The sequence below is a fragment of the Corvus cornix genome, chromosome 8, assembly GCF_000738735.6.
Source record: "Corvus cornix cornix isolate S_Up_H32 chromosome 8, ASM73873v5, whole genome shotgun sequence".
In the NCBI taxonomy this organism is placed as follows: Eukaryota; Metazoa; Chordata; class Aves; order Passeriformes; family Corvidae; genus Corvus; species Corvus cornix.
The window spans coordinates 17,120,552-17,143,227 of NC_046338.1; the positions used below are offsets into that span (position 1 = coordinate 17,120,552).

At 37.0% G+C, this 22,676-nt stretch overlaps 2 protein-coding genes across 14 annotated transcripts in view; one reads left to right on the top strand and one right to left on the bottom strand.

Annotated features, from left to right (window-relative positions):
- Positions 1-20,971, top strand: part of FNBP1L (formin binding protein 1 like) — a 57,908-nt gene extending 36,937 nt beyond the window's left edge. The window contains exons 4-17 of one of the 3 annotated variants that reach the window (XM_039556133.1): positions 542-689; positions 1,100-1,162; positions 2,447-2,551; positions 3,747-3,875; positions 5,916-6,062; positions 6,793-6,996; positions 9,305-9,463; positions 12,973-12,987; positions 14,991-15,100; positions 15,767-15,899; positions 16,348-16,442; positions 16,920-17,068; positions 17,453-17,611; positions 18,667-20,971. In XM_039556133.1, coding sequence (XP_039412067.1) covers positions 542-689; positions 1,100-1,162; positions 2,447-2,551; positions 3,747-3,875; positions 5,916-6,062; positions 6,793-6,996; positions 9,305-9,463; positions 12,973-12,987; positions 14,991-15,100; positions 15,767-15,899; positions 16,348-16,442; positions 16,920-17,068; positions 17,453-17,611; positions 18,667-18,674 — 1,624 coding nt within the window. In that variant the 3' untranslated portion in view covers positions 18,675-20,971. Of the gene's footprint in view, positions 1-541; positions 690-1,099; positions 1,163-2,446; positions 2,552-3,746; positions 3,876-5,915; positions 6,063-6,792; positions 6,997-9,304; positions 9,464-12,972; positions 12,988-14,990; positions 15,101-15,766; positions 15,900-16,347; positions 16,443-16,919; positions 17,069-17,452 lie in introns of all 3 variants that reach the window. The other 2 variants (XM_039556131.1, XM_039556134.1) reach the window with 2 other exon arrangements.
- The window catches only part of BCAR3 (BCAR3 adaptor protein, NSP family member), a 95,059-nt gene continuing 93,043 nt past the window's right edge, over positions 20,661-22,676 (bottom strand). For all 11 annotated transcript variants that reach the window (XM_010409126.4, XM_039556129.1, XM_010409125.4 and 8 more), the window contains one exon: positions 20,661-22,272. In XM_010409126.4, coding sequence (XP_010407428.1) covers positions 22,085-22,272 — 188 coding nt within the window. In that variant the 3' untranslated portion in view covers positions 20,661-22,084. The remainder of the gene's footprint in view (positions 22,273-22,676) is intronic.

Below are 22,676 nucleotides of genomic sequence, written 5' to 3' on the forward strand. Positions count from 1 at the left end.
GCCATAGTGGCACCTTACTTCCAGCCAAGAGGTGGGCAGGCAAACAGGCAGCTGTCTCCAGAGCTGATAGCAAACTTGTTGTGTAGAACATCCATCGGGATGCATAGGAGTGGGATGATTGGCATGTTCCACCCTCAAGACTACCAAGTACATCATCTCTGCAGCAAGCTCAGCCTCCGAGCCTAGGGACGTATGTATCCATTCCCAAGCTCAGGCCTCTCACTGGGCAGCTTAGGAGATACCACTATACCACAGGGCTTGCCAGGTAGTATTTTTCTTCTTTCTTTTCCATCCACAAACCCCATATTCTTATAAAATGTATTTGAAGAGACATTGCAACATGTAGTACATGCTAGGCTTAACATAGGCTTTCCCAGCTTGTGTTTCTACTCTTAACTCAGCATTAAGATAAGGTTTATCGTAAAATGTCTGTGATTTTATTATCTAATCAGGAGTACAGACTATACTGAGAGAAGTGTATTTAAAAAAAGCTGTTTAACTTGTTGTGTATGTTTGTTTGTGTGTGTGTGCTTTCTGTCAGGTTTACGTCGTGTATTGCCTTTTTTAACATCCTCAATGAGTTGAATGACTATGCAGGACAACGAGAAGTAGTCGCAGAAGAGATGGGACACAGAGTGTATGGAGAATTGATGAGATATTCTCATGATCTAAAAACTGAGAGAAAAATGGTAATTTTTGTATTTTTAAATTTGAAAATAGGATATCAAAATGTGTGTCTTTTAACGAACTGATGTATTTGTTTACCCATTTTGATGAACATGGCAATACATAGGTTTTGTAATACATTTATAACACACATTTATTCTATAATATAATATGTAATATTATATACTATAATACAGTTATTAAACCTAAAAATTAGTATCTTAGGAAGAGAGTGCTCACTAGTGAACTTTTTCTTGCCAGTGTACCCCAGTATCTGTGATACTATTCTTACGTGTTTAGTAATATCTTCCAAAGAGTACAGGTAGCTTGTGGAAGATACTGCACATCATAGGCTGTCAACTAGAGCAGGGACTAATGAATGGTAATAATACTAAAAATACAGGCAAATTTAACTTATTTGTGGTGTTTTTAGCATCTTCAGGAAGGGCGAAAGGCTCAGCAGTATCTGGACATGTGCTGGAAACAGATGGATAATGTGAGTTTGTGTTTGGATTTTATTCCTGTTGAACTTAAATAAGATATACAGTCTGTATATGGAACTGTTTTCATCTGTCTTGCTTAGATTTAATATTTAGCTGCATTACTTAATGTCCAAGTAACTTAGTGACATCCAAAATACAGTTCAGTGTATTTACAGTTCCCTGGTTAAAAAAAAATCTCCTGTAAACAGCTTCTGTGTGTATGTTTGAGTGAAGCCTTGGCTTTTATCCAGCATAAAGGAATCTGGTTTTAACATGGGTACAGACTTCGGTTGCTTCTCCTTGGGCTACTAAAAATGACAGTTTATTTATATGAAGATGAAATCTTAAGTCACTGAATTTGTCTTGAGCTTGAGGGCTTGTTACATAAGATATATTCAAGAATACCACTATAGGTTATTGTACTTTCAGGAGGTAGAATTACTATTTAACAGAGAAATGCAGGAAGATATAATTTCTAGGACAGATTATAAGCTTCTTTTTCTTGAAAGAAATGCTTTTAAAGATAGGAGGATATTCAACCAAGTCTGTTCAAGATGCATTCTGATGTTCTGGTTTTCTGTCTTAAAAATTCATTATATCTTTCATTCAGATTATTGTGAAGCAATACTGGAGAGGTGATTTTCTGTTTTATTGTTGTCATCCCAGATGGGTAGGATTTTGCTTCACTGTTATGTCAAAGAGTTTAATTCATCATCAGAGGATCAGAACAGAAGCAGATGTGGTAGTTGTAGATGTTATCACTCTTCACCGAGATAATCTTGAATTCCCAGAGTTCACCTCAGACAAGCAGTTTCTTTGTGTGCCTTGCATTTACCTGAGTGCAAAGTCAGTCTTTTAAATGCATTTAGATGCCTTTAAGGGACACACTAACCTCAGCTGCCTGACTTTGCTGTGAAGCAGGAGCTCAGAGACTCAGTTGCACTTTCTCTCTGGAGATGTTAACTTCTGGAGCTGCAAAAATTTTTCCTACAGCAGTTGTCTTGACAATTAGCTGCATATATGGAACATCAAGTATATAGAATATTGTTGTCTGTGCTACCTACAGCTGTGCCACTTGACATGAATACTGATGATAGTTGTAGTGTAGATACATCCTTCAGACTGCCTTCAAAATAATTTGGTTGACCTACTTGCTGTGCTAACAATGTGCTCATTTAAAGATACTTAGTGAATTTAAGATTCCTAAATGGAAGCTTTGATATTTAGAATTCAGAGTTAACATACATAACCAAATGGAAATAGTGGCTGTTGAAGCAGTAAGTTTGTGCCTTTTGTAGAGCAAAAAGAAATTTGAGAGAGAATGCAGAGAGGCAGAGAAGGCACAGCAAAGCTATGAACGACTGGACAATGACACTAATGCGACAAAGGCTGATGTTGAGAAGGTAAGGGCAGTGGCCTTTCTTTTCTTTATTGTCAATGATATTTCATTTCCATGTAAATCATCAGTACTGAAACAATATTCATTGAATGTATAAAATTTGTGTGTAAAATATGCTTACTTATTATGTGCAAAATCAAAGTTACAGTGTTATGTAAGACAGCACAGGAAAGGAGTATGCTTCAGAATCAGAATGGTTTGGGTTGGAAGGGACCTTGAAGATTCCCTGGCCATGGGCAGGGACAGCTTCCACTGGACCAGGTTGCTCAAACCCCATTCAGCCTGACCTTGAACACTGGCAGGGATGGGGCATCCACAGCTGCTCTGCTCCAGTGCCTCAGCACCCTCAAAGTGAACAGTTTTTTCCTAATGTCTAATTTAAACTTGCTGGCTGTGAGTTTAAAGTTATTCCCCCTTGTCCTGTCACTACATGCCCTTGTAAAAAGTCCCTCTCCAGCTTTCTTGTAGACCCCTTTTAGGTACTGGAAGGGGCTTTAAGGTGTCCCCAAAGCCTCTGCTTCTCCAGGCTGAAAATCTCCTAACTCTCTCATCCTGTCTTCATAGGAGAGATGCTCCAGCTCTCTGATGATCTATGTCTGAACTCTTCCCAGCAGGTCCATTTCCATCCTGTGCTGAGGGTGCTCCAGGTGGGGTCTTAGGAGTGCTGAGCAGAGGGGCAGAGGCAGCTCGCTTGACCCACTGGCCACACTGCTTTTGATGGAGCCCAGGGTAGGGTTGGCTTTCTGGGCTGTGAGTGTACATTGCAAGGACCCCCAGGTTGTTCCCCTCAGGGCTGCTCTCAACCCATTCTCTCTGCCTGTGTTAGTGCTTGGGATTGCCCCAACTCACACGCAGGACTTCACGCTTGGCCTTGTTGAAGTTCATGGCAGTCCCTCTGGATGGCTGTGCTGTCTTCCTTAAACAGGCAGCTGTCTGGTATTTGGGATCTTGTGGTTTTTAGGATATGCATTTGAGCAGCCTGGCTAAGGGAACTACAATGGTAATTTCTTTCTCTGTATAAAACAAATGAGGTTTTGGAGTGTCAGTGTATGTGAAATCTTACATTCTTTTATTTCAGTTACAAGGATGTCAGTTTTGATGACTTGTGACCAGTGTTCTTGTGTAGTTGGTAACATAAGATAATGCTGTGTGTCATTGAAAAGCACCACACCTTTAACCTGATAACACTTTCCTACCAGGCTAAGCAACAGTTAAACCTGCGCACACATATGGCTGATGAAAACAAAAATGAGTATGCTGCACAACTACAGAATTTTAATGGGGAACAGCACAAACACTACTACATTGTCATTCCTCAGATTTACAAGGTAAAATGATTAACAGATAAAGTATGTCTGATCCTTTTCTAAAGAGAAGTAGACTTTAAAATTAAAAACTTGGAAAAATTAATTTTTTTTTATTTTAGTGGATCATTTTATCAAGAAATTACCATAATCTTGAGACAACTTGTGTTTTTTTCATGAGACTGCTTACCATACTAATGCTTAGATTTCTAATGAAAATGCTTGGTTGCATTTTCTTTAAGTTTTTATACTTTATAGACTCTTTGTTTAAATATTTCTGAAAGGATCTGGCAAAATAAACATTTGAGACATCTGGGTGACAGCAAACACTTAATAATTCTGTTAAGGGTTGATCACTGGTTCTCAGGATACTTGTATGTGTGTGTGTATGCTCTGCCTCTGGCAGAGGTGAAGGAAAGAAGGGAGCTAACGGTGACTGTGGTTTAATGGATCTCATGCATGGCTAGCAGAAGATCCAGCACCCTTTCCAGCCCCCAGTTAGTCATCTGTGTTACCAGCAATCCACAGATCTTTCTAAACAATTAAAAAAGTTAAAGATCAATACTTTGCATCTAAAGTGGGGATTTCTTGAGATGCTTTATGTAACTATTAAGATTTTTTAGCATTCTTTCAAAAACAGGGACTTTGCAAAACTAGAAAACCAGTTTAAAGTAATTGGGGGTGTCAGGTGAGGAGAGTTCAAAAGTGTGTTGGCATGTACCTTCAGCCATTTGGGAAATAGGAGTGGGAACTGATACTGAGACAGGGAGTGAGGAAATGGAAGGTGAAACATGGGCTTTATTTGAAGGTATACCAACTTAAGTGTGTTTGGTATTTTCCAGAAGCACAAGTCAGCTCATATTTTTTTTTAAAATTCCTTACTAGAAGGTCTAGGATTCACAGGGGAAGATTGCCTTGGCTTATTAAAGAATTTTCTAATATTTTAGCTGTTAAGCAGCACTCCAGTAGGTCTGACTTTAACACACTGATCCAAGAACTGGAGTCAGCTCCCAGGACAAACAGGCTGATCATCTTTGTAGCTTGGACCAGACTTTTGCTTTACTGCCTTTATTTCTCTAGGGTTAAAATCCATTATCATTGTAAGATATTACTCACATTTTTTGAACTCTACAGTAAGAGCAGAAAGGCCTAGTCCTGCTTTCTCTTGGGACTACACTTTTATTACTTCATTGCAAGTATTTGGTAACATTCTGTGGGAAAACCTTGGAGAAGGGTTTAGCATGACTAGGTGGTTTTGTTTTGGAGAGATGAAATTGAATACTGTTTGAGACATCTGCCTTAGTGTAGATACAGGAAAGATCCAACTTCTTAACCAGTTTTTGACAACCTCTTGGTATATATGTTACTGATTTTTGGTTTTGTGGGTTTTTTTTCTGCATTCAGGTGAAAGGTCCAGGGCTATTATCTTAATAATATTTTTCTTTAATTTATTCTTTTTTGTTCTGTTCCAGTAAACTGTTATTGCAAATCTTACGTAATGATGTTCTTATCTTTATTTTCTTGCACACTTCTAAAGGAAATGGTTTGTATTTAAAATCAGAGTGTCTAAACTGCTGATAATTTTATTTTTTCTTATTTTTCCTATTTTTTTAATCATTGGTATTTCTTGGAAGGTATAAAAATAAAAGCAAGATGGAGATCTTTATGACCAGAGAGGAATTACTTGGAACTAGAAGGAGAGTGAGGAGATGTAGAAATCAGTAAAATTTATTCACTGTGGTTTTCATTTTTGCATGAAACAAAGACTTCAAACACTTGCCTGTAAACACTGTACATGTGCTTTATAAAAGAAGGGAAAGAAAGTCCAGTCCTTTACATAATTTTTAGAAACCAAAGAGCATAAACTCTTCAGAACTATTGTTCTGGGCATCTTAAGTCTATGTCTGAAAGGATTTTTAAGTTCTGTTTTGTTAAGCAAATAAAAATACTGCGAAGGCACAGAAATTCTGTCCCTCACCATGGTGACCATGGTGACTGCATATGTCAGGATCAAGGAGGGAAAAAACCTGTAAATGAAAGCTTTATCTTTCTTTGCTCTTGCAGCAACTTCAAGAAATGGATGAAAGAAGGACTATCAAACTTAGTGAATGTTACAAAGGCTTTGCTGACTCTGAGCGCAAGGTTATTCCAATTATCTCAAAATGCTTAGAAGGGATGATCCTTGCAGCAAAATCAGTTGATGAACATAGAGTAAGTAGAACTGAATAACTTTTTTTAAATGTATGTGAGCAATTTGACTGATACAGAAGCTGTGGAGAGGGGAAAGACTGCCTTACCTTGTACATTTATCTTTCTGTTGTCAAACATTTGCTTGGAAAGTGTTGTTACTTCGATTTCAGCAGAAGTGATCACGTCTGCACTCTTCCTGCTTTATTGATTTTGTGGGATCTGAATGTCTTTGACACATTCTCACTGGGTGTGCTTTTGGACACATTATTTTGGTTATCCTGGAATACCAGTGTGGTCGGTATTTTCCCCTGTATGTGGTATTAAGACATGTAAAGGGTGTTTCGTTAACAAAGTATCATTCTGTGTCCTCTTTGACTGCAGCAGGATTATAGTCCTATTATAGTTTACTGCATCTAGTTTCTTAATTCTGTCTTCATTTCAGTGCCAATGTTGAAAGATTAAAAGGTGGAAAGTAGTTTGGCCCTAAAGCATGTCCTGTTTTGAATTTGTGATAACCGTCAGGAAGTATTTGCTGGAATATTCTGAATAGCAGAGTATGCTTTGCTATGCACTCGTGAACACTGCTGAGATAAAAGAATGTTGTTACCTTAACTTGCTCTGTCCAAAAGTGTGTGTTTTAAGCTCGCTCTTACTTTCCCATCTCTGCAATTAAATGAAAAATTTGTCTCCCTGTTTTCTCTCTGGTTCTTGATGGGTTTGCTTTTTAAACTCCTTAATGTCCTATGTTTAGGACTCTCAACTAGTGATAGACTGCTTCAAATCTGGTTTTGAACCTCCTGGAGATTTTCCATTTGAAGACTACAGTCAGAATATTTACAGAACTATCTCTGATGGAACCATCAGTACACCAAAGCAAGAGGGAATGAGAATTGATACAAAAACAACAGTCGGCAAGGCTAAAGGAAAGCTGTGGCTATTTGGAAAGAAACCAAAGGTAACAATTGAGAAATTACTATTTGGAAAATTAAGATTTGAACATTTAGAGTGCATGGAAGCAGTAATTTATGTATTTAAAAAAAAAAATCTTCCCCTTGCCTGCCAATGTCTTCTAAAGTATGTGTAAGGAGATCTGAAGGTTTGAGTGCGTTGAGTACTTACCATGTTAAAAATCAAGTTGTCACTGGGGAAGTTTTTCAGTTTTTCTTCTAGTGATTTGTGTCTGGGGACATTTTTAATAGTTATTCGATAAAAGTAGCTTCCCATTACTGTAATGTTTCTAAGATACTGTAAAGACTTTCTGCAGTTGCATAGGAAAGGTGTTAATTGTAAATGTAAATATATGGGGAGGGAGAAAATGCTTTGGAATTGGGCAGACTTCAGATCTGTCTGACACAAAAAGCAACCCCTAGTATTTTATTATACCTGCTGCTAGTTTTCTCTGAAAACATTGAAGTTTATAATATGTCATTGGTAAAACGTACTGTGGGAGCTCCATAAAGGTAAATGTCTTAGAAGAAATATTACTATGAAATAGGGAAAAATACTCCTATGCTCAGGAAAAAATTGAAAGTATAGAAATTACTCCTTTGTTATCTTATGAGTTAAAATTAACAATTTCTATGCAAGATGCCTTCATGGATCAACAAAAAAGATTGTCAATACATGCATTACCTATATAAATGAATAATGGAATATATACATACTTAAATTTTATGCTATATCTTTATTTAGTATTGGAGCAAATCAGTGGGCCATTTTAATGATTCCCACAAATTTCTGTGAGGTTATTTTAATGCTCCAAGCCAGTTCTTGTCATTTATTACAGGAAACTGTTCTTAGAGCTTCTTAATGGTAGGACTTACTTTCCACTTGATAGTACTGTGATAAAGTAGGTCTTTACAGAAAGGAAGGATACAGCTGATTCTTTATTCTATCCTCAGTATATTATGTAACTCCAGCTGTGTGTTAAAACTGATTGTTTACTTTTCATGCAATATAATTAATGATTCATAACAGTTTAAATGCATTAATAGATGGGCATATATATTGCATTGGTCCACAGAGGTGGGTGAGATTCAGCCTATTCTGAAATTAGATCACAATTGCCAGTTTGACCACAAGACATCTTTCTGAGAGTTTGGAGAGTATGTAAATGTACACTGGTTTCAGTCTGGACCTTGGCATGTACTGTAGTTATAGGAAATCCCTTAGTGTGATGACAGCTGAAACAATCTGACAAGGCTTGCCCTACTCTTTCTTCTCCCCAGTTCACTCACTTTGTGTGTAGCATTCAGGGAGTCAGCCTCACTGTTTTCTGTGTGGAGTCACAGGTATACGTATGTGTGTACATGCTACATGCATCCCTTCCTTAAGGACCTGGATGAAATGAAAGATTTTGTCCCTGTTTTTTACCTGTTTTTGAGGAGGATGGAGGAGTGTTCTACAAAACAGCAGCTGGGAGCAAAATACTTACTGAAAGATACATATTTAATTCCAAATACTATCCACAGGCTTTAAAATATATTCTTAAATTATCTATTATAAAATTAGCTGGTTTACTACAGCTGGGGTATTCAGGGTGGCCTTTGGGCCCTCATTTAGCTGAAACTATGGCTGGTCTTGACTTTCAGGTATTCCTTTGCCTATTTTTAATGTTGTCAGAGACATAAAAACCTTTTGTAAAGGGAATTAGTTGTGCAGCAGTGGAAACAGTAGGGGAACATTGAACTGGGAAAGAACAGCAGAGGTATGAGACACAAAAAGTGAGAGAAGCAATTTGAAACAAGGGGTGAAGTTCTTGTAATGATATTAAGAATGCCATGCGGGCTTTGTGTCAGTCCAGCTTTACTACAGAGATTGAAAATACTTTTTCAGTCATTCTCCATAGGTGCACCAAATATTTCTGGTTTGGCTAACCTGGTAGGGTACCTCAATATAGGGGGAAAGGGGAAGTAGTGAGCAGGAATGCTTGAGCTTCCAGAATGACTGTAACTAAATTGGCAATAGCAGAGCTCTGTTTTGAGAAAAGAGGCAGGGAACTTTGGGATCTTGTTAGGATCTTGTGGCAGTGTTGAGTCTAAAGCTTTTTTGAATATTCCTTCATTGTCTGCAGCAACCTGTAACTGAAGATTAGTTCATGACAGAAACCTTTTAAACCCAATACAGTTATAGTATGAATGTGTCTGGAACGTTACAAGCTGTTTCTGTGTTGGATGGAAATTTTATTTTCTAAGACAGAATTTTCATTTTAAAATCACTTTGAACATTTGGCTTATTTATTGCTTTCTTTATTTCCACATTAGCCACAATCCCCACCCCTAACCCCTACTAGTTTATACACATCCAGTACTCCTAATGGGTCCCAGTATCCCATATTCTCCATTGAACCAGTGCATTATTGCATGAGTGACATAAAAACAGGGAAGCCCAGAATTCCTTCTTTCAGAAGCCTCAAAAGAGGGGTAAGTTTGATAACAAGTTGAAATGCATGATGGGCTATGAGCAGTGTGCTTGTGATGTGGCTTTTCTGATGCTCTTCACCCTCATTATAAGGCTTACTTGGCTAAAAGTAACACTTCAGCTATAAGGTCACTTCTAGGGTCCTTTTTTCATACTATACAGAAGTTACCAACCAGATTAAAAATAAAATAAAGTAGAAATATTCTTTATCACATTTGAAATGCTCATGCCTAAAAGAAAGGTGTTATAAAGAGGGTGCTCAGCATGTGTTTGATACCTTTCTTCATTGTTGTTCACATTCACAAATGTTTTCCTACCATCATGTAACATATTTTTGCAGTAATTTATCATTGGATATACAGTTACCACAAAAATCATCTGGCAGATCAGATGTCTTATTTGCTGGCTTTGAACTGAAAATAGTAAAAGTTGATTATGAGGCACTGAACTAAAAAGGGAGAATTTAATTTCTTTTGTACATCAAATGCTATAGTTTATGGTGATTGCAGATTTTGAAATACTGAATTTTTCAAACATTAAAATTTTAATGCATTTTCTGATTAATTAGTCACTCTTGTTTGTCCTAGGTTCTTTTGGGTAAAATTATTGAAAAAATTACTACCAAATGGCACTGAGACTTCTCAATTAATTTATTAATACAGTGGCATATTCTGCAAATAGAATTTATCTGGAAGTCAGTAGAAGGGAAATACTAAGTGGTTTCCTAGCAACATTCATGGCACTAGTGATAAATGTACTGGCACTTTCCTGTTATGTCAGAAAAGTGTAGGCTGCCCAGTTTATATATGTTTAGTGACATTTATTGATCCAAATAATAAGGTAATTGGATGCATTTGATTACATATAATTAATAATTTTTTGGTATTTCAAGACAATATTGACTTGCTGTCTCATGTGCATCAGGAATGGTTGACTCTTGTTGACGTAATGTGGAGATCAAGGTACAAGTGTTCTATTGCAGTAAAGTTACAATTTAGGGGCACCCTTGTTGTCATTCTGAAACAGAATGAGTTACAGCTAAAACTTTATTTAAGTCATGTTGTGGCACCTAATTTCAGGCCCCCAGATACCTTGGAAATAACCTTTCTAGCACTGCCATTTTTTAGAAGATTCTTGTAGTCCTCTAAGTCTATATGGAGGACAGCTTCTCCTCTCCTGTCTGAATCATTATATCATAATTTGGTCTGGTCATGAAGGTAATGTTTCTTCTTTAGCAAGCACTCAGTGAGGAACTACCTGGATTAGGTGGTTGTTGAAATGGCACAGGCCTTGATTACGCCGCGATTTTGTTGATCACTAAATGTTTTGACTCCTGGCTTACAAATCATCACCTTGTAGGACCATTAGTTCTAGAACCTCTTTCTGAAGCAAAAGATCATCTCCTAACAACTACAGAATGCTAATGGAAAATGAAACCATATCTTTATTTGATTTTTAAAATGTATTGTTCATGTTGTAAAATTGAATTAATTTAATACATTCTTTAAATAATTTAAATTTAATAATTCTTTAACATTAGGAAGCATCACTAATATCCTACAGATCTAGATTAACTCAAGCATGCCAAATTATTAAAGAGTTAATCTCTGTAAAATCTTCAAGATGAACATTGAATTTTTTATATTTTGAATTTCCTTGCAAGCATTTTAACAGACACCACATTATTGCATATTTTTAAAGTCTTTTCAACTTAAATGTATACTGGACTACTAATGGATTTTTTTTTTTTAAATCTCATTGATCAGTATTACTTTTATAATATACCTTGGTTAAATGCTTAATATTTGCTAGTATGTGAAGCTGTTTCCTGTGTGTTTTGTCCCTGAAAAATGATGTCCAAGTGGTACTGACATGCAGAACTACTGAATCATAGAATCATAGAAAGGTTTGGTTTGGAAGGGACCTCAAAGATCATCTTGTTCCAACCCCCTGCCATGGGCAGGACACCTTCCACTAGACCAGGCTGCTCAGAGCCCTGTCCAGCCTGGCCTTGAACCTGCCAGGGATGGGGCATCCACAGCTGCTCTGGGCAACTGTTCCAGTGCCTCACCACCCTCTGAATATAGAATTTTTTCCTAACATCTAATCTAAATCTATCTTCTTTTAGTTTAAAAATGTTTCCCTTTGTTCTATCACTATCTGCCCATGTAAAATGGTATTTAATTTGCTCCTGCTCCTACCAGGCTTTATCCATGAGTTGGCATGTATCAGGCAGTGAAGCATACTGGTCATTTTGTTTAACATGCCCTGTACAAGATTTCACTCAAGGCACTGGCGTTCACAAAACCAGTCTCCCTCCACTCTGTGCTTCATGCAGTACATTTTCCTATCATGATGTAGAGCAAGAGCAGCAAACAGCAGCTGTAGAGTAGGTTATTGAAAGAAGGTGTAAGCAAGTGTAACTGGCTGTATTAGTGCTGCTATGTGCTGCTGCTTCTCCTTTGAAATCTTAACAATTGCAGACAGTGTTAGTGCCTATGAGAGGTCTGTGTTTGATGCCACTTGGTATATAAAGTAGCTGCATTGTCAGCAGCGATCTGTAAACCTTAACAGTGTTTTCTTGGAAGACTCTTTCTGAAGGGAACAGGATGTCATGTGTTTATGTCATCTTGCATCTCTGGACTTTGAGCTTCCTACCAAAGTATCATTTGTGAAGGTGCTTTACTTCCATCATTGCAAGAAATTCTAATTTTGTGTGTGTGCCCCAAGCAACAGCCTTAACAATTGCTCAGGATCAAAAGTGAAGTTGAGATATCTGTCTTCTAAGGTGCTTGGTGTTCCTCTGGAAAGGGTTGTCCAAATCATTGAAAGAATGGTAGATCTTCAAAATGCCGTCAGTGTTAAACCCAAGATTCAACTCCTGGCACCCATATTTTATTTGCTTCTTCTAAGGATAAAGTCTTTACTCTTTAAATGTCTTCATTTTTAGCTGGACGAAAACAATTTTAGGTAACAATGACCAATGCTGTTTTCAGAAAGTAAAACTACTTACTTCTAGACTTGAAAAATATCTTTATTTATTCTAGATCTACTGTGATAATAAAGTAAATACATTGTAAAAATTACATTTGCAAGAGTGATCATAGTGGATTTTGAGCTATGATTAACAAATTATTTGTATATGGCTGATCAGTCCATCATCATCAAATTCTGCTATTTTGTGCAATGTTGGCTGTGTGTGTGTTTCTTTTCCTACAATAGAAGGCTCTTTAGCCCTTTATTCAGAACACTAAAATTCAAAAGTAGTTTAATGAAGTTGTGTATTAGAATTTTGTAAGTTAAAGTACCCATTATCACCTAGTATTTTTTAAATCAGTAATTCTTAAAGCAATTCTTTTATTGTGCTTATAGTTTTTTTTTTATATAAATGAAAATGTCTATCCTTAAGTAATATTTTAAAAATACATTTTTAGGCATTAGTCATTTTTGTAACTGGTCATTGCATGTAAATAATTTCCCGTTTCTTTTTGTTTTCAAATGAACTGTGCAGTGGTCGGTGAAGATGGTAAGCCCGTGTGCTGATCTGTCTGCTGTACTTCTGCTAAGATAGCATGAAAGTAATCTTTTGAAAGTGTTTCCATATCATAACTGCTTTAAGTCAGGTGCTGAAATACATCTTCAGATTTTCCACTCATATGCACAGTCTTCTTAATCATCCATGCTTAATGTAAGGCAATTAGACTTATAATCTGGCTGCAACTAAATCTGCAATTTTGGAATTTTAGAGTTGACCAGTATTCACAAGTTGGTCATGATGGAAATATTTGGTGATTTTTCTTTGTCAGGAAAATTGGCATAAAATATGTACATGAAAAGATCATAAAATTTGTGTAAAGAAGAAATATTGAATACTGCACTCCTTTGAATTGGAAGAAAAATTTGCAGGGAAGAACCTTTATGCTTAGAAATATAGGAAGCTGTTACATTAAATAAAACCACACCTTAATCAATATTGTTTTGCAGAGTAAATCAGTAAAAATTCACAAAAAGACCTCTGTTCTTCTGATTCATCTTAGAGGATACTCTGGTTTAAACTGTAAGGAAGAATGATAGAGAGGACGTGATTGTATTTTTGCTTCTTTGTAGTGTATTACACTTAACAGTTGTTTTCTTGGATGAATCCTTCTGAAGGGAACAGGAAGTTTATGTCATTTTGCATTTCTGGACTTGGAGAGTATACACAGTGTGTATTCTTCTTCCTCCAGAAAGAAACACTTGTTTTATTTTGGAAACATCATATCTCGATTTTCCTTCTTCTAGGATGTCTTGTATTCCCTTCTTAAAAAGCAGAGAGAGTGATTTTACAAGTGCAAAAGAAGTTGAGGGGGGTAAGAAGTTCTTTGGGGGGGATATTGGAAACTTGGCACCTGAGCTCAAGGCTTGTGTCAAAATCTCAACAGTCAAGTTTCTGTAAACTTTCTTCTTGACAAAAGAAGTGCTGGCCAGTTTGGTTTGCCACCATAGAAGGTTACTGTAATGGCAGGTGGGTTTCTTGTGTTAAAACCAACTTCCTTAGGCAACTGGGAACACAAAAAACCCCAACCTTTTGTGATTAAGACATGTACCATATTTCCTTGTTAACACTGTCAGTGTCTGTCACCCTGAGAGGAAGAGTTTTCACAACAAAGTTGCAAGATGCATTAAAATCTCTTCCCATGCATTTTATACCCAGGCCCTTCTATCCTGCTTATCATAATCTTTGCACAAGTTTGCAATCAAGTTTGCAGGTTTGGGTTCATAACAATAGGTGGTCTTAAATTGGCTGGATTGGAATTTTTTTAAAGGTTTCGGAAGTAAAAGGTTTTTTTTCCCTCCCTGAAGTTCTTTGGTTGTTGGGGTGGGTTTTTTTTTTGTAAGCAAGGTGACTTGGAATATTTGAGCAAGTTTTGAGTCAGATAAACAAATTTAAGTAAAAATTTTGCTATTACAAAGGCTTTTTCTATGCTCTGTGAACTAGTTTTACTTGAGGTAAAATCCATCAGAAGTTTTAAAGTTTTAGTATGTTTTCTAGGATTGCTGAAGTTCTGGAAGAGAACTGTAATAGTGCTTTGGAATGAAGATCCAAAATATAGTATTTTTCTTTTGATACCATCCAAATGACCGCAGAACACACTCCAGAGAAAGAAACAATTTTATACATATATACACATCTCATTATTATATACACATCTTAGATTTTTGTTCTGACTCAAATAATTGTCCTTTCTAAATCTTCTTTAAGTGCAGTGGATGTAAGAGGTACATGACTTCAGAAAAATAAAGTCTAGAAATTTTGAATTACCTCTGTGAGCCAACTGCTACAGAAGGCAGAAAGCCCTTTGACTGAATGACTACACTGGCAGCAAGAACATGCATTTATTCTGTGCGGTCTTTTGTAGAGCTGTCTGTCAAGTAGATTTTTTAAGAAGGTCCATCCTGCTTCCAGTGAACACTGTCCATGTGTGGGTATGTCAGTTCAGCTGCCCAGACCTGTGCATGCAGCTTGTTTCATAGTATTTCTGCTTGCAGGGCCCTGCACTAGAAGACTTCAGCCATCTCCCTCCAGAACAAAGACGCAAGAAACTGCAGCAGAGAATCGATGAACTTAACAGAGAACTACAGAAGGAAACAGACCAAAAGTGAGTGCATTTTTTTTTTTTGGACTTCTGTCATGGTTTTCTCTCTGGTTCTTTTGACGTCCTCTACCTAAGCCAACAGTGCGCAAGAGCTAGGAGACAATGCACTAGGCCAGGCTATTGAAAAGCATTTTTAAATTCATAGTTTGTTGTATATAGGTTCTGTTAGCATTGCTTCCTTTTGCTTTGCTGTAATACTCATTTTGATTCTAATACTGCATAGGGAACATTGGCTCTAAAATCACACATTAAAAAAATGTGTGGGTCTGTTGAGCAAGACAGCTGCAACTTTGTGCTTTAAGAACAGAACATGACTAATATTTAGGAAATTGTTATTTAATTATTTTATTTTTAAATTTTTTAAAAATTATGTTATTTTTTATTGTTATTTAATATATTTAGGAAATATAACAAACAGTATGGGAAACAGTACTGGATAGATAAGAGTCAGCAGCTGGTGTCCTTGTGTACCTGTGGACAACACAAGAAAGGAAGGCAGAGTCCTAAGAGGACAGAGTGGGAGAAGGATTTAGGCATGGTGTGAAGACCAGTAGTTCCTCATTGCTGTGCTTGGTATCTAATCACAGTTCAGGATCTCATACACGTTATTTTAGCTTTAATGAATCAATACTGGTATAGTAATTATTGTTGTGTTTTGTATGTTTTTAGAGATGCCCTCATCAAGATGAAGGATGTTTATGAAAAAAATCCGCAGATGGGTGATCCAAGCAGTTTGCAACCAAAATTAACTGAGACTATGAGCAACATGGACCGTCTTCGGATGGAAATACACAAGAATGAGGTTAGATTCTAAAACAGTTCCTTGGAAAATGTCAATGATTGGTACAATTGTACTTTGCCTTACAGATTTTAAATACAGCACCCAGAAAAACTACTTGATTTAAGAAAGTGCTCCTGATACAATTTTTTGTGGGGTGCTGTATTTTCAAGTATGTTCATCTAGCTAGAATAAGGATTATTAAAGGTGTAAGCTGTTCAGAAGAATATATTATTATTCACTTATTCTGAAATTCACATGTAATTATAGATTTTTTCTTTCCTCAACACTAATATGGAGTGTAGGCTAAGCATAAAGGATAGGTTCATGCTTTGTGTGAAGTAATTATGAGACTTGACATCTGAGTGCAGTCTGTGTGGTTGTGAACTGTATGCAGTTAAATGCATTTGTTAAATGTGCTGGTTTAGCATCAAGTTGTCTTTGACACCAGTATTTGCCTTTTTTCCCCAAGGCCTGGCTCTCTGAAGTTGAAGGTAAAGTAGCAGCCAGAAGTGACAGGCGGCACAGCAGCGACATCAACCATCTTGTCACCCAGGGCCGAGAGAGGTCACTATTCTGTCTCTACTGCTTTCATATCCTGTGCTAGAGTCTGTACAGCTCTCTGATGATTAACAGCAGTGATGGGTGTTACTTATCCTCCCAAAGTGTATGTCCTTCTCAAGGAAAATCTTAACTGGTTCTGACTTCTAGAGGTCACTTCATGCCATTCTGGTAACATATAAAAATAGTCTAATAGAAACACCTGCTCATTAAATAGCAGTGCCTTTTAAAACTGCCTTATTCCATTGCATAAGGCTCACTAGTTTTCCATGTTCTGTGGAGACAGGTAAGTCAAATTTGGTTTTGTAGCAGAATTCAGTCTAAGCTTTTGCTAGATGAGTTTTTTCTGACAGTAATACAAAAACTGCTAACAGGAATTCGAGAACAATGTCCATGACCTGCCCCTTCTGTGATGCATGGATGTTCTGAGTTTTAGAACTAAGGACTCCTCAGAGTCCTCATGCTCCAATCATTGCATTATAGCCCTGAAGGGAGTTACACGGATGATGCCAACCAGGAAGTTCGTGGCCCACCACAGCAACATGCTCATTCCAATGAGTTTGATGATGAGTTTGAAGATGATGATCCATTACCAGCTATAGGACATTGCAAGGCAATATATCCGTTTGATGGTAAGGTTAACAATATGCACTGAGATTCTTTGACTGTAAGGCATGGATGATTTGTTATAAAGAAGACAGGTGTAAAATGATTTAAAGCAAATTACCTGTTTGAGTAACTAATTGCTTAAAAGATCAGTGAAGATACTTTATAAATTACTTTAATTCATGAGCAGTACTTCTGCTGTTTTAAGATAAATATTAGCTATTGAAAAATATTCAGCCTTACAAATTGGGACGAGGTGTTTTTTCTGTAAGTCTGTTTGGCCATATGTTCTCTTGCACAGATTTTTTGTTCTTCCTGTTTATATATAATTTGGAAACTATGCCTTGGGAAAAAGATGACTTGAAATTCTGTCTTAATGGTGAGACTGCTTTGCCTCTTGTTTTTCCCAGGTCATAATGAAGGCACTCTAGCAATGAAAGAAGGGGAAATTTTGTACATTATTGAGGAGGACAAAGGAGATGGGTGGACAAGAGCTCGAAGACATAATGGAGAGGAAGGCTATGTGCCAACATCATATATAGATGTAACGCTAGAGAAAAACAGCAAAGGTGCAGTAACCTATATCTAATGGTAAACTGGCAGCTCTCAGTTGTACATTCCCCAGGGAAAATAGTGGAAAAATTGTAAGTTACACAGGCTCGTGGAAAGAATGACAGTATCAGAAGTCAGCAATGATCTCTGTGGTTTGCATGGGGAGTTAGCTATAGTTCTTTTCAGAGATGACCACATTAAATTATGCATCTTACACTGGTCTGTAATTTTGACCAATGTCTTCTGCTTTCCTGCTTTACAAAGCACTAAATCCAATTAAGCTATTGAACTGAAAAAGACCAGGATTCCTCCTTGTTCTGTGGAATACTTAGTTTTTATAGAGAACTGAAAAAATACTTAAGTTTTAAAGATCTGTAAGATTTACTATTCCCACTTTTATGACTTAAACTATATTCTTAAAACAGAGATCTTTTTCCTCTAATAACTAACTGAACTCAGTTACTGAAAATTATTAATTTCCTTCCTTAGCAAATACTTGGCAGCTTTCACTTCTTAAACGGGAAAATGTTTTCTGATTCTGAAAGTTCAACAAAAGTACTCAGGAAAAAACATTATGATTAAGAAGGACAGAAAGTCCACTGACCTGCCTATCTCCTTCCTTTTCAGTACTTGTAATGTAGAATGTTCTGTATTGGACATGATGTCATTGTTTTAACTCTAGATACCTTGAACAAACAAAAAGAGATCACATGTAATGCTTGATGTCTTACTGAAAACTCTCTCTGCTCCTGATAAGGGAATGATTTTATATTCTTAATCTGTGCCTGTAAGCTGTGTCTTTGAATTGTATTGTGTTTAGTTTGAAGACAATGTCTTAAATGTGCAGTAATTCTCCTCACTGTTAAATCACTGAGGATTGGAAACTGCATTGCACAACTTGATTACTGGGGAAAAAAAATAGCTAATTTCATATTTCTAATGAGAGTTTGTGGAATTAAGTACAAGGCTAATGTATAGCCACTGAGAATGGCCTGTTAGAACTGAGCACGCTTCTCTGTCTTCTAAAGGCCTTCAGTAACTTTGTTCTTTTCTTTTTCCTCTTGGACTGCAGGTTCCTGAAGCGGGTTTCTGAGAAAATGGGCGAGATCTTGAAGGAGGTTACATGCAGCTGCTGGGGGGGTGGGGGTGGGGAAGGGAGGGGTACTAGACTGGGAGGCCCAAGGGAAAAGCTAGTTGCATGAATGCATGCAGACATACATTTAGTAGTCACTAACATCTTAGCATCTCCATATATAGGTAAGGATGTATTACAAAATCTTCAATTTGTGCAGGAAAATAGAGTTCCATTACCAGAGTAAAAAGGCTACTGCTCCTAAAATTGCTTTATTTTCATTGTCCTAGGTTTTCCCAGGTGCACAAACTATATTTTAGCTTGTGCTGTGTTTTGATTTTCTTAATTACTCTCTTTTCCAACTCACTTTTATTGGCAGTCATTTAGAACCCTGTGTCAGTTATCAGTCTGCCTGTACCACCTCCATGCTCGCCGTTAACCTCCTCCTGCATGCCTAGGACAGTCAGGCATGTTCTCTGTAACACTTTGCCACCATTGCTTGTCTTATTTTGTAACAAATCATTTTCTTTAAATATCTTCAGCACTAGAGTTTCATCCCAGTATCCATGTATGCTGCTATAACAATACCACTGCAACCATCATTACATTCCAGATGTTTGGCATAACTGATAAGAGACCATAAGGTATTTTGTTAACTTGGGGAAATAATGCATCTCAGCTCTAGCCTACAATGCAATCAAGACAAACTCCTAGAACTGTGGTCCATCTTCAGCCCTTCGGTAACCTGTTGTGAGCACTGACAGCCTGGAGCACAACCAGAGGATTCACCACTGCAAGCTAATGACTGTTTTCAGAAGTCAACCACTTGCCATTCAAATGCTGCCTTAAACTCGAGTGCCTAAATCTGTTGTTTGCCAACACTACCACTTACAGTATCCCACAAAGGGCTTTGTGTCTCAGCTCTTTTCACAGTGCTGCAGCTGCTGAGGTAGCCACGGTAGGTGTTTTCTAGAGCTCTGCTTTACTGGATACATGGTGCATCCATGAATTTTATACATTGAACGTGTATCTCTTCATTTGGCGTTAGTATTTTTTTAAAAGATTTTTATGGAAACTGTCTTTTAGTTTTTCACTATGAAGTTCCAATTTCAATTACTGCAGTGCTAGTCCATTCCAGGTGATGTTTCATTGTATGGACCAGTTGACATTTGAGTGATACTTCGTAATGATCTTTGTGCACTTTTACTTGTAAACAATTGAAATTTGGATATGTTTATACGTGTAAATATAGTTGTCTGCAGTGCCCCTATTGCTTATGTTGTCTTGCCTCCCATTTGTGGTTCTATTACTAAATACATCACATCTGATTGATTAGGGTGATAAGAATTAGACTAGAGATGTTGGGGGGAGGGATACTTACATCAACACAAGCTTGTCAACCCAGCCACCTGCTGTTTGGCAGTGTATTATGGAATAATTATTAAAACATCCTGTTTTTCTGGGGTCTGAAGCAATATGTGGATGCAGCAGTGCTGGATTCTTTTTCATTTCAGTGTTATTAGGAACTGTACTACCAGTAAAACTGAATTTGAGTGACTTGTGTAGAGGTTTATTCCTTTTGTTATGTATACCACTATTACACAGCTTGACCTAGTGTACTATGGGGCCTATTAAACTCTAAAGTTTAGATTTTTGGAGCTTGTATACAGGGTTATTTATATAATAATGTGACATTACTCAATACTGACAAAACTACTTAGGTAGTTTTTTGGGTTTGGGGTGTTTGGGGGGATTTATGGGATTGGGGTTGGTTTTCTCTTTTTTTTTTTTTCATTTTTTAAAATCTAGTGCTTTTTATTTCTGAGAAAACTCAATGATCTTTGTGGGTCCCTTCCAACCCAGAATATTCTGTGATTCTGTAATTCTGTGAAGAGGAGGAAATGTGATCTGTGTCTTTTCTGGTTAAGGGCCTGTGGTCTGCCTGCAGGTCAGTAATAACACTTCCTGGTAAAAGACTAAGTGTTCTTTTCAAGCTACTGTTTGTTTTTCTAAAACCAGGATTTGCTTCCTTTGGAGGCAGGTTGCTTTCAAGAGGGATAGTGCAACTTGTATGAGGGTTATTAAACATAGGAAAAAGCAATTGTACTTGCACAGCTTATAAATCATTTATTCTAAAATTCTGAACGTGAGTTGTCTTAAAGAATCAGACATTTTCCAGTAATTTTTTTAATCCTTTTTTTGTGCACATGTTGATTTCCTAAATGTTAAATGCTTTGTTTAAAAATAGTGTTCTCTGTTGAGAATATTTTCATGGAATAAAAAAATCTTTTCATGCCCTAAGTAATTAGCTTCCCTATTTGTCTTCTGTTAAGATTGATAGGCAGACTTTCTTCTTCTGGTGGTAGAAACCTCTGCTGTGATTGTAGATGGGAGGAACAGATTCTGGTGTTGGTTTTGTTGTCCTACACCAATACTTTCAGTGCTCTAAGTAACATCTCACTCCAGAAATAGGCTTACTGCCAACAAGCACATGCAGCTCTGACTGTAGTTCTTAAATATTTGTACAACTTCTGAGGATAACCCTTATACACCAATTCTGTATGTGACAAAGTGGGATTTGCAGCTAAAACTCTGTATAATAAACACTGTGCATGCTGATTTCCTATAAAACGTGGTAACACCTCATGCTTCGCCTTTATCCAAGGAAAAAGAAAAAGTACTTACCACAGTGATTCACCTCAGTGAAAGAAGTAAGTTTAATGCACACATACACCCAGATTTAGTCATGTCTGAAAGCATTTTAATTATCTGGATTGTTTGTTCTTGCCATTTCATCATTCATTCCTGGCAACGTAGCTGTTGTGCAGGCTCCAGCAAAAGCTGAAGTACCACAGTTGCTGTCTTAAAAAAAGCAAGTTGTCCCAACACATACACAAACTAATTTTCTAGTTTCATAGACACAGTGATCTTTGAGCCACTGGTTACAGATAAAGGATAATTTCTGCAACTTTCAGTGTTTCTGCAATCTGTAAATATGCAAATTATTTTGCATAAAGATACACTTCACAATTCTATCTACAGTGTTTTTATATTCATGAAAAGAACATTATACAACAGTTTTTCTGCCATGTCAGATACTTAATCTATCATTTTATTTACACTATTTGCTTCATCTTAATATTAAGATGCCAATGCCCTTACTCCTTGGCATCATTAAAACATTACAACTCTGGGGAAATAAAGGGATAACCTAACTGTTTAAAGGGATCAGTAAATGACTTGGTGACACAGTAAATAAATAATTTGTTTAGAAATCAGTAGTTTTAAAACAAGTGTGCATTGTGCAGTTAAAAGTTCTAAAGATCTTGTGAAATGCAAGAAGTCTGTGCAGTATCAAATTGCCAGAAGAATGCTAAGGTTATTTCAAGTATATCACTTAAATAGTGTTTCCAGAGTCTTATATACTTAATTGTTCCACCAGCTTCACTGGAGGAGGTTCCAGTTTTCGGGAAAGTGCAGTTAAGATCCGGTTGAATTTCTCATATCTTTCACTTTGATTAACTTGTGCTCCTTTGCTGCCCCAGAGCAATCTCATTTGAAATTCTGTCTTGAAGATTTCACTCAGCTCTTCATCTGGCTGGAAACCTAGTAAGTAAAAAGAATCCCACAGTATCACCACCAGGCAAATTTTTTTGTTCTGTAGACGTGGCTTTTAAACTGTCTTCTCCCCAAAGAAGCTGTAGTGTGCTGGGTTCCTTTTGCACAATGATTTTAACAAGCTAATAAAACAGTGAAGAAAATCCTTTCCAGCTCTGACATTCTAGTAGCACACAAATGGCTCTAAGGACACTGGGACAGGCTATCATTTGCTCAGTTCTAATGAGCTAGAATTGTCATTATAGTCAGACCTTAAATATAATTAATGACATATACATCCTGCCTGCAGAAATTACTATATTTCTCCCCACTCTCTTAACTTTTCCACTGCAAGTTTAAAAAATAAAGTCACTTTATTAACAAGTTACTGCTTTTTGGCTGTAAGTGGTCAG